Source organism: Schistocerca serialis, chromosome 11, assembly GCF_023864345.2.
Source record: "Schistocerca serialis cubense isolate TAMUIC-IGC-003099 chromosome 11, iqSchSeri2.2, whole genome shotgun sequence".
NCBI classification, from domain to species: Eukaryota; Metazoa; Arthropoda; class Insecta; order Orthoptera; family Acrididae; genus Schistocerca; species Schistocerca serialis.
The window spans coordinates 76,685,610-76,698,180 of NC_064648.1; the positions used below are offsets into that span (position 1 = coordinate 76,685,610).

Below are 12,571 nucleotides of genomic sequence, written 5' to 3' on the forward strand. Positions count from 1 at the left end.
AGTCTTTGAAGTGTGCAAGTGGAGGCGGAAACCATTTAGTTAGCTGATACTCCGTTGAGCAATATACATACAAAACAATGGAAAATCAATTTCATTGGGAGACATAGTACTTGCTTATCAGTCCTTTCACTAGGCATTAAGGATTAATCTTTTGGTGAGCAATATTATGATCCGTTGCCCTTAAACACTTGAAACTGAGTCACATGCAATGTCAAAATATTTAAGGGCAACTGAATATAAATTGATGTACCACAAGATTAATCGGTAAGGCCCATAAAAAGCACGCCGAAAGAGAAAACTATAATTCGCAATAAAATTACTGTAATACATTTTAACCAGAAGTGCATATCGCACAATGATTCGGACATGACATATGAAACCAACTGAGAGAACTTTGGAGGCAAGTGGACAGTTAGCAACTAACCTATAAAACCTGTAATGTTGGTCATATAATGCTTCACACTGCTACAGTAAGTTGAGAAAGTTGATGTTGTTCTATTCCTGTAACAAGGAATCGTGAGATGGACTATTTTGGTCCTGATCTGGCGAATCCTATGACTTTTCTGTATCTCTGAAACCAAGGAATCTCGTATTTCCTTATGAGAGTCTCAGTTAAAACTCTGATTCTCCTATAATAGTAACTAATGATTGAAATTTGCATTAAAGTCTCCGTTTAACATAAAGGAGCGAGGTGCAGACATGGATGATATGTCATAAACAACTGCAAAATTTATTGATCACACTAAGTTTAATGCATTAATGGATAAAATATCCATTGGAAACAATGTAAATTTCATGACTAAAACAAGATTCACAAGTTCTACATTCATTTAAATAACAATAGGCCTTTATATTCAGAAGCAAGATAATACGATTGATGCTCTGGTTTCATGTCAGTCTACTTATGGTATGATCTGGTGAACTGTGCACATTACGAGGTGAATGTCACTTATATTTAATTACTGTGACACGATTTTTCTCGTGTTAGAGACTGACATTCCTTTTTTTCTTTTTTTTTAGTGTAGTCTAAGAAATTGCTTCGCGTCTGTGATGTTCTGATGTTCTGGGATTTAGAAACCATATTAGGCTCTGACTCACCTCTTTATCTTCACAAGCAAAACAGTAAGCATGTACAGTTTCTGAATATTGCTTGTGGTAGTACAATTTCTATTCTCTGAAAAGCTGTTCCCCTCTCTTGTGTAGGGTATTATTTTTTGTCAGTGGTGTGAAGTAGTGTGTAGCACTCTTTCATGTTGCTCAATGGGAAGTGAAGACACAATTAATATATGCTTTAGGAAATTATTTGTGTTGTGGAATTTTTTAGTAATTATTTTTCCCTTGCTTCAATTTGCGTTGTTCTTTGCTTATATTGCTGTGAGTAGGAGACGAAAGCTCAAGCTGCCACAGTCTGCATTGTTGTCAAATTTATTCAAGATGGCAGCTGCCCAAAGTGGTCTCCTCACCTCCTCTCCATGGGGAATAGACGTGGTAACATCACACCAATTACATCATCACCACCATTACTCCCCCTTCCCCATTTCCCCTCCCTTCACCCACTTGGGAGTTTGCGGGAAAAGCACCAGATCTATGTTGAGCTACTGAAAAGGATTTAAGGCACTGTACTTATTTATATGTAGATTCTGGTCAGTTACTTTCCCTCCTCCACTTGTGAAGTGCTGGGAAAAGCTCATTGAGCTATTAGCGAGGAAGGTACTGTATGTGTGCACACTGTGTACAATTGATGAGATATAGATATCGAGCTGAGAGCACTTTAATAATCATATTACCTGTAAACATGGAGCTGCGGACTGTAACCATAGCTTCATACTTGATAGTTGGAATTCAAACTTGGCACTAATTTGTAGGGGGAAGTGGAGGTTGGGTGACTTAGGTTAGTGGAGGTAGGCCAAGTGATCTATCTTCCCACGATTTTCTTTGCTTAGTAGCGAAACCGGGGTGTGATGCATTATCCTGTTGGTATTCAAACTTGGCACCATTTTTCTGGGGGGGGGGGGGGGAGAGTGGGTTAGGTTAGTGGAGGTAGCCCTATTGACCTTCTTCCCACCAAAATTCAAACTTGGAGCCAAAATCCACTGTCATGGATAATGGTAAATGCGTCATCAGCTGATGTCATGGCTACCATCTTGGATGATGTCATCACCAACATCTTGGATGATGTCACAGTCGCCATCTTGGATAAAGGTACTTCGGGGCCACGACCCTGTTGCTCCAGTACCAAGGTCACCAGTGTGTAGAAGCGTGCTCAAGATGTGTTATGAAAGCTAAAGTTAGGACAGTTGGATCAAGAGCCAATGTGGAGAGAAACTTTTAAACCATTTGATGAACCTATTGATCAACACTCAGCAAAACTAGACAAAGAAGTTAGAGTTGCAGGTTCATTAACTGTCACAGTAGTACTAGAATAGACGAAACAGTCCATGTCAGTGTAGAAAAACCATATATGTTGGACAAGCAGCCTGCAGGTTTAAAAGTAAAAACATAACAGGTATGTAATAGTGAATTTAAAAGAACATATGGACTAATGAAACTCACTTTTCTGCATCCCACAAAACACTGAAAATTATTCACTCAAATATCTTGAGATGTATTGTGAGATAAGGGAATTGACGAGTGTACATAGGGAAGTCGGAAACCAGCACAATGTGAAACATAGAACTATTATAAAACGTAGACATGATGCTCGATACAGCATTGGCAATGGTATTGACATTCAGCATAAAAGAGTCAGCAATCGACACATATGGTATATGAAGTACAAAGGTAGCAGTAAACTTGTAAGATCGACTATGACTGTTCATGGTATCAGCTGCTGCTGGTAAAACTTCTCATTCAAATGAGCTTAGAGATAAGAGGTATAATCAAATAATAGTTCAAGAAATGCACAAACCAGCATGCAAACCAACGTTGTGGGCATGTTATGATTAAACGTTGGATAATTTATGGTAGGCTGATCTTGTAGATATGTGGGTATATTTACTTTCAAGTAATGGATTGAAGTGTATTTTAATGGGGCATTGACACATACACTAAATTCGCCTCAGCATTACCCATTAAACAAAAATAAGGGATAAATATACGTCAGGATAACCTCAAAACCGGTTCACAGTGGAGTTTTGAAACAGGTATTTCAAGGCTGTGACTCAGTAGTATGAAATACATCACTAGTCAGCATTCACTGGCGAGTACTGTGGAATTTTTGAACAGAGCTAAAAATGCTCAAATGTGTATGCTTTTTAATCTTCACAGTTCATACAATTGAATGGATATTCTCCCAGAAATAACCATATAGTATAATCAAACCAAACATAGCAGAATATAAATGAGGCTAATTGATGTTGATGATAATAGACTCATGGAAACGGTGTACTGTCCTATGAAAACGTTAGATCAACGTAAAAATGTCATGTGGTTGATTTGGTCAGTTGGTTTGAGGGATGAAAGGACCAAACTACAGTGGCATCAGTCCCTTGTTCCAAACACAAACAAGGCTCAGAGTAAAACAACTCCCAAAGTACGTTTGGGAAAGTAAAAGGGGAAAAATGAATGTGGAACCATAACTAAAAAGAAAACGTATGATACAAACAAATAATGGTGAAAAAGTACACCACAAGGAAAAGTAGAAGATTGTATTAAAACCATAGAGCAAATGGTCTGGGCTGGCTGATCATATGAAAAAAAGGGGATGAGCTAGCCACTCTGCAACACATTAAAATGTCCAGCCAAAAACGACAAGGCGAGATGAACACACAAATGGAAGAGACAAAAACCAAGACAAACAAATTCAAAGAAAGTTTGACAGAGAGTTAAAAGGGAGGGAGGGTGGAGACCCCTGAGAGAAGGTCAAACGCCCACCCTTAGATGGTATGATAAAAACCCCTGTAATGAATAAAATGTAAAACAAAATCTGCCATTGAGGCATTGTCGTCCAACACCGAAGGTAGGGTGCTGGGAAGGTTAAAAATCCGCCGCAGAGCGGTAAAATTGGACAGTCAAGCAAGATGTGCATGACAGTGAGAAGGGAGCTACAGCATCACCAAGATGGGTACTCACAATGGAGAAGGTAACCATGCATTAGCCACATATGGACAATGCACAGCTGACAACGACAACTGATACCCTGTGAGTGGCTTGCATGGATGACTGCTACACATTGTCTTCTTGATAGCATGGAGTAGGTAAGCCCAGTTCTAGGCTGCCATTGCAGGAGATGGATCACCGTGTTGGGGAAAAGAAGGCGGTAATTTGTACAGCGAGGCGAACTATGTATGTGGGCGGTATAATTTGCGCAGTGGAGGAACGCCAGCTTCCACAAGTAGGCTGTTCATGGGGCTAGATCAGAAGACACCCATCGCGATGCAAACTCCATAGTGGTGGATGGGGTCTAGTTGACTCAGTGTAGAGGGGGCTGCCGAACCATATATCACGCTCTCATAATCAATACCGGACTGTATGAGGGCTTGGTACAGCTGTAGCAATGTACAACGATCAGCACCCCAGTCGGTGTGGCTCAGGCATTGAATAAGATTAAGGTGCCGCCAGCACTTGTCCTTAACTGATGAAGATGGGGAAGCCAACCAAAGCGGGCGTCGAAGACGAGTCCCAGAAAGCGGTAAATCTCCACTACATCTAGTAGTTGGTCATCGAGGTAAAGTTCTGGGTGGAGGTGGATGGTACAATGACGATAGAAGTGCATCACGCAAGCATGTCTTCAGCTGGATGTTCACTGAAACTACACGTAGTGAGAATAACCAGCAGGAAGAAGGAGACGGTCTTCATTGCATGGTGTTGGGTGAAATTACCTTCTTGTTTGAAGATGTGGGTCACCATCAGGATCAGGACCCTGTTTGGGCCCCCATTAAGCCACGTGTGTTGTCAGGAGAGCTGTCGGATGAGTATGCTGTTAAGAGTGGTATTCTCTGTAAGAGGGTGGGAGAGGCTAAGCTATGCAGGATCTGTTTTCCTATAACTTTGGTGCACCCGGTTTTCCGTTATTTTCATGATTCGTTGGTCGGTGGCCATTTGGGTACTTATAAGACTCTCCAAAAAATCAAGGAGCATTTAACTTGGCCCTCCATGAACCGGGATGTGAGAGAGATGATATCTCAATGCCTCTGGTCTAATGTAGCCAAACCCAAGAATGCTCCTGAACCGGGTTTGTTGAGTTCTGAACGATAATCGTGTCCTACGCACAAGCTCTTTATTGATTATTTAGGACCTTTACCTCGTACTAAGACGGGTCATTGATATGTACAAGTTATTATCGATGCGTTCTCCAGATTTACTTGGCTCCTCACGACCCATAACGTTACCGCTGCCACCACTATTTATCATTTTACTAATATTTTCAATATTTTTGGCCCACCCAAGCAGCTTGTTAGCGATAATGCCCCTGCTTTTCTTTAATCTCCTTTCAAGGCTGTCTGTTCTCATAACGGTGTCAGGCATATCACTAGCACCCCATATTATCCCCATGGGTCTTTCGCGGAGAGAGATAACCGAAATCACAAGTCCACATTGATTATTTATCATCAGAAAACCCCTAGTAAATGGAACTCCAGTCTTCCCTTGCTTAGTTTTGGCTTTAAAACAGCCAGTCATGATACGTCCTCATCCTTGTTCTTTTCCTATCTGGTTAATTCCCATTTTTCAAACTTATGGTGAATTCAAGATCTTATTCCAGCCGATATTAGTCCTCGTTTTATCAAGGAAAACTGGAACTGGGCCAGGTGCAATACACTCAGAGCCCATAGTAAATAATCTGAGCATTATAATAGCAATAAAAAAACCTTTAAGGGTAGGTCAGGGGATCATGTTTATGTCCGCTATTTCCTGAGGAGGCAGGTGCGTGGCGGGAATCTTAGTAAATTTACTCCTAGTTTCCTGGGGCCTTGCACTATCATGTGTTTTTTTAGACGAGGTAAACCTGTTGGTCAAGGAGAACAGTTCAGGTAAGCAGTATCAGGTTCAACTTAGTCAAGTTACGTTCAGGTAGCTCAGGGGTTGAATTACCCCCATCCCACCTTAAGTTTGAGGGGGTGAGATTAAGTCGTTGCTGGCTCAGGCTATGTGCTGGATTAAACCACCGTTGCGATTCTGTGTTTAGTCCCCTGCAGTTATTGCGGTTATGCTGTTATCCTCTCCTTCTGCGGGTGGCAGCAACAGTGTGTACCGATGTTCGCACCTTGGACTATCTTTGACCTGGCGCTTATATTTTCCATCTGGCTGATGTGCGACCAGTCGGTCGGTTGGCGTGGAGCAGCGAGGAATTCTCGGTGGTGCGTTGTTTGGCCGGGGCCTGCTGGTGGTCGCTATGCAGTGTCGGAGTGTGAGGCGTTCTTCCCATTGCTACGAGGACCATGGATCATCGACCCAGGACACGAAAGTTGAGTTTAGATTTAACCTACCAGCAAGTTAAGACTGTTCACATTGTGTCGTTGGGAGTTCGTTGTCGCTGTTGGGGTATTCCCTTGAGCAACAACATGGTTTTCAAGTCAGAAAATTCTATTCACCCTCCGGTGGAGTATCACTGTATTTGGTTATTTGAACTGAAGTTCAGCAGTGGAATCTTCTGCCTTGTGACCGTTAACGTTCCGATTACTTGCTCTAGCAGTTGACGTAAATTTCTGGCAGTGTAGTTTCCTCATTGTGTTGTTGCTGTCCAGCATAGTGTGTAGTTTGACTGCTCCATGTAAGATTGGTTGTCGTTTTTCTCTTAAAGCCTTCAGCCGAATTTAAAATATTGTTTCACGTTAGTCCTTTGGTTTTTAAAAATTTTAATGTTGCACAATTTTAAGTCTTGGTCCTTCAGCCGATTTCTAGTTTGACTTGTGCGTTTAAGGCCTGCAACCTAGTTTAAAGTACTGTTTCACATAAGCCCTTTGGCATTTTAAAACTTTTAATGTTGTTGAATTTTAAGTCTTGGGCCTTCAGCCGATTTTGAGTTTGAGTTCTTTTGCTCTTAAGGCTTTAAGCCTAAATTAAAGAGCTTTTTCACGTAAGGTCTTTGGTATTCTCTAAAAAAATAATGTTATGGAGTTTTAAGTGTTAAGCCTTCAGCTGACTTGAATTTAATTTGTTTACTTCAGCCTAACTAAAGAACTGTTTTAAGTAAAGGCTTGCCTGTTAAATTTCTGATTATGGTTGCGTCTTAAATTATTGACCTTCAGACATTGTTAAGTTAAAGTAGCTTTCAGCCGGTAATTAAGTCCCAAGGATTAAAGCTGTGAGTATTTTTTTTGGGGGGGGGATCTTGTAATGTTTGATCAAATAAATAAAGTTGTATGTTTGAGTGTAGCTGACAACCATTATTTTGGACCCTTTACACAATTTAGACTATCTGTCCTGTCCTGCAGGATTAGCAGGGCGTCTCACTATTGTCTTTGTCCCCTTGTAAACGTGTCAGACGAAATGTACATCCCACCATTCTAAATTGGCATGTAGCTTTTCATCAGACTGTAACAGGAGGTTGCGATGAAAATTAATTCCCTGCACCATATTGAGGCTTTTGTGGGGAGTGACTGAAAGCGAAATATCATCCAGCTTTTCACAGGCGAGTAACGTCTGGGAGTGGGTTGGGTATGCCATCTGAACAAAATAGACCCATTGTGCATTTTGGACAGTGCTGGCACATTCACAATCTTATCCTCTAAGTGCTCAATAAAAACAGAGGTTTCGTTTCGAGAAAGGGGTACCCATCAGTTCTGCTGCCTAAGTAACATGGTGAATATTGATCATGTCACTCTCAAGCACTATGTTGCTCCCAAGGTGTTGCTAGAGAGGGGAACGAGTTAGGGTCATACTTGTCAGTGTTGTAATCAACCTTTCCTTTTTTAGAGACTAATGGGGTCATTCAGTCCCCAGCAAAAGATGACTTAGCCTGCTTCATTGCAGGTCATCCATCCTGATGACACCACCGTCGATCAAGGGCTCTCCCCACAGGTGCCACCCAGCCATAGCAAAGGCCACCTGGAATGATGGGTGTTGATGGGAGTTCTGATGCCCCATGAAGACAGTCATATACTCCTTGGCATACATGGGGAGTTTACAGCTGAGGCATCAGCAGTGTAATCCCTGTGTTTTCATGGGACTACCACCAAATGGGTACATGACGGCCCCAACCCAACGGACTGGCTACTGTGCTGGATATTAATCGCAGAGGAATCTTATAGTGTCATGGGGTCGAAAGAGAACAGGAGACGACGGAAATAGATGGCATACCCCATAAAATGTCCTCACCCAGTTTCAGGTAGAGATGCAAAGCCATGATGACAAGAGATTCAGGAGATAGAATCTAAGGGCACTATAGATAACTTGTGCACCAGGTAAGGCATCCTTCCCCATATGGTACGCACTTCTGTAGAATTTGGAAAGTGGAAGGTCAAACCATAGAGTGGGACCTGAACATATGGCCAAAATGTGTGTGACTCCTTTTAGTCGCCCCTTACGACAGGCAGGAATACCTCGAGCCTATTCTAGCCCCTGGACCTGCTGGTTGAAGTGATTTGGTATTTATCTCGAAGCACAAGACACCAAATGGGAAGTCTTACCTACCAAACTGCTCGAGTGAGATATTCGAAAAAGTGCAAAGGACAAATACCAGGACTTACATCTTAAAGGATAGAAGTGGCACTGAAATTGCCGGATGCTTTTACTCAGAGGAATTGAGCTCAGAACCACATGTATTTCTCTAAGTGCACATCACAAATAGTTGAGGAAATAAGCACTAGTTAAATACCTTAGTTTTACTGCAACAGAAAACAAATGGACTGACGATGAGGATTTGCTGTATAATGTGGTGCACAGAGGACAACCAGCACAGCAGCTTAATATGCTCAAAAGGATATTTACTGTAGGAGGTGGTGGTGTTCTCGACAAACTACGAGTCGAATTACACGTTCTGTGGTATAACAACAGCTGAGCTGGTACAAAGTCTCAAAAACGTTTTCCTCATGGTGATAAGGGGATTAAACTCTTTGCTCAGGCGTGTTTGGAACATGACGCTTTATATGCAGGAGACAAAGGTCTTCCAAGCCGTCATGCTGCAGACCTTATGTTAGCCTATCAAGCCAAGGTAATATGTGTGAGAAAAGATATTGTTCTAGGACACTGTAGCACAGAATTTTTAGTGGCTACAACAATGCATGGTAAAAGCAAGTTGGGCATGGATGTGAATTTCAAGCAAGTTATGAACGCTGCACATCGTGCTCTGAACATTAAGAAGAAGAAAACTATGATGAAGAAGAAGAGGCTAGGGCAGATTTGTTCAAAAACTGTGTCCTGCCAGCAATGTGTGCAGCGAAAAGAGCCCTGAACCGTAAAGGACTGGTTAGAGCACCAGGGTTCTACTGATACCTCAGACATTAGGAGGTGTTATCCCCTTCCTAATTCCTGCATTTCTGTACTCTCAGGTCTCTCAGCGCTAATTTCACTGGCAGGTGGTGCTGCAGCTATTGCCAGAACAGTAAAGAACGCACAGAACCCCCATGAGACATAAATACATGATGGAAGTGGCAGCCATCAGAAATGGACCAGACCAGAAACCATATAAGGAAGCATTAGGGCTCTTCATAAATTGAAATAAGGCTCATTAGCTATCCTACCAGACAGGGTGCTTACAAATTCAAATCTCCCCAGGTTTGTTAAGAAAAAATTCAGGGTTCCTAGATTCTGTGGTGTGTTTATGCAGTATATTTTACCAAAAACTATGTGGAATTTAAGATAATGTGGAAATGTGAATGTAGATATTACCAGGCCCAGGATGCTAGTGGGTGGCATAAGCTAAGAAATTAGAAATAATGTCTACTAACACTACTTTGGAGAGGTGCAGCCATCAGAAGAATTGCAAAGATACTTAACAAACAGAAGACGTTTGCTCTACAATCTTCATCAATACCAAGATATTAATACCTGTGTGGGCATCTGTGAATCATATTCCCACTACTTTTCACCAAGAAGGATATATAAGTACGTGTGTTAAACATCCACTGATCAATTGAGGTTCAGTGGGAAAATAATCTGACTTTAAAATAACGATCGTCTGTATTACCGGATGCGGAGTATTGCACTGATTGGATTGGAGACGCACAGCACCATTCAGAATGTTAAGAATGTTAACAATAAACTTCATTTGGAAATTAATGATAGAAAAGAAATTGCAGATATACAGCATGCTGCAGTGGATGACTGCTACCTATAGATTATGGCTCGGAGACACCCTGACAGCATCACTACCATGTTGAATAATGCTTTTCATGTAGCCACATGATGTTGTGCGCAATAGGCTGCATGATGCGCAACTCCACTCCCAACATCCATGGCGAGGTCAATCTTTGCAACCACAACACCATACAGCACGGTACAGATGGGCCCAACAACATGGCAAATGGACCACTCAGGATTGGCGTCAGGTTCTTTTCCCCGATGAGTGTCGCATGTGCCTTAAACCAGACAATCGTCATAGACGTGTTAGGAAGCAACCTGGTCAGGCTGAACGCTTTAGACATTCTGTCCAATAAGTGCAGCAGGATGGAGGTTCCCTACTGTTTTGGGGTGGCATTATGTGGGGTTGACGTACTTGCCAAAGGTGGCTATGGAAGACGCTGTAACAGCTGTACAATATCTGAATGCCATCCCCAACCTATAGTGTATTCATATTAGCAGCATGTTGGCGAGACATTCGTCTTCATGGACGAAAATTTGCGCCCCAATCGTGCACATCTTGTGAACGACTTCCTTCAGTATAACGACATCGAGTGACCAGCATATTCCCCAGATATGAACCTTATCGGGCATGCCTGGGACAGTTTGGAAAGGGCTGTATACTGACAACGTAGCCCATCAACCACTCTAAGGGATCTACAATGAATCCCCATTGAGGAGTGGGACAATCAGGACCAACAGTGCCTTGATGAACTTTTGGAGGCTTTGCCACGACAAATACATGCATGCATCAATGCAACAGGACTTGCGACTGGGTATGAGAGGTACTGGGATGTAAACCAGTCTGGACCACCACCTCCGAACGTCTCGCTCTATGATGGTACAACATGCAATGTGCCATTTTCATGAACAATAAAATGGGCGGAAATGATGTTTATTTTGAACTCTTGGAGCTGTGGTGATGCATACATTTTTTGATGTATTTATCTGTACTGCAGGCACATCAATAAATTCTGTCTGGCATCTGAATTAATGTAGTGTGAATACTTCTAATAATATGACATTGTAACTATGGGCACAGATTATTGGACTATCTGCCCAGTAGAGACACAGGAAAATTCCTTTCTAAGCGTACTGCTTACATGGCAGTAATATGTATATTGTGAAATTTACAGCAGTTTCACATAGCACCTTTGCTGCTCCTATCAAGTACTCTTCAGTAATTATGTGTTATAGAGACTTGGTGTATTTTTCGGATTCTCTTGTTTTCAAGAATGGATTTGCTTCTGACGACTTGCATTACTTTGTAAATATCTTACGTTGTTAATCTTGTCTCAGTTGGGTTGTCTAAGTGATGACCAAACAGCAAGGTCATTGGTCTCATCAGATTAGGGGAGGATGAGGAAGGAAGTCGGCCGTGCCCTGTCAAAGGAACCATCCCAGAATTTGCCTGAAGTGATTTACGGAAATCACAGAAAACCTAAATCAGGAAGGCCGAACATGGGATTGAACCATCGTCCTCCCAGTTTGAGGCCAGTGTGCTAACCACTGCACCACCTGAATCGGTCTCTTGTTCTGGTGTTAGTGGAGTAGTTAGATGTAGATCGAAAATACAGTTACAAAGAATGGCTGCTGATTTAACATGTTGCATATTTTATTTTAAAGAGAAGGATAAATCATGTATCAAAGCTTTATTTAGTTCACATCACAGTCGTTTGTTGGAATGCTAGATAGGATTTCTACCATCCATTGTCGCTTGTTCACTCTTGCTAAGTCCAGTGCGGTGTTCCCTGCGTCCTCCTTGGCGTCCCTATCGGCCCCTGCTTCCAGCAGCGCCATCGCCGCCTCTGCGTTGCCGTAGGGTGCCGCCCAGTGCAGAGGCGTCCTACCCCACTGATCCTTGGCATCGACGTCGGCCGAGGACGCTGCCAGCAGCCGCACCACTGCCGCATGGCCTCTCCATGCAGCCAAATGTAGAGGCGTCTGCCTCACATCGGTCCTGGCATCCACTTCTGCCCCATTCCCGATCAGACACCTCACAATATCAGCATGTCTCTGCTTCGCTGCATAATGTAGAGCGGTCCACATGGTCCATCCTCTGTGCCCCACATCAGCACCAGCCCCAAGCAGCACCTGCACTTCCTCCATTGACCCCCGTGTAGCTGACTGGAGCAGCCCCCTACTGTTCATGTCTGCAGGAAGGGTCCTGCAAGAAACAGAGAAGTTCTCGTATTTTTCTCAATATATACACTGTTTATGAGGTAAACTATAACGACCAGTTCTAAAAACATGTCAGAATAGTGAAAACTAATGAATCTTCAAATTTTCCCCCTCTATCATATAATACAGAATAGTGGAAAAGTGCCCCTCCATTGAAGTACAGATATACAAT

General features: G+C 42.5%; 1 protein-coding gene across 1 annotated transcript; it reads right to left on the reverse strand.

Moving 5' to 3' along the window:
* Positions 1–11,874: 11,874 nt before the first annotated feature.
* LOC126426464 (GA-binding protein subunit beta-1-like) lies at positions 11,875–12,369 on the reverse strand. The gene has a single exon (XM_050088377.1). The coding sequence runs from the start codon at positions 12,367–12,369 to the stop codon at positions 11,875–11,877; it is 495 nt and encodes a 164-aa protein (XP_049944334.1).
* Between the last annotated feature and the right edge of the window lie 202 nt (positions 12,370–12,571).

What these genes read in the sequence shown, in the direction of transcription:
- LOC126426464 (XM_050088377.1), bottom strand. Translation starts at nt 12,369, where the DNA reads ATGAACAGTAGGGGGCTGCTCCAGTCAGCTACACGGGGGTCAATGGAG.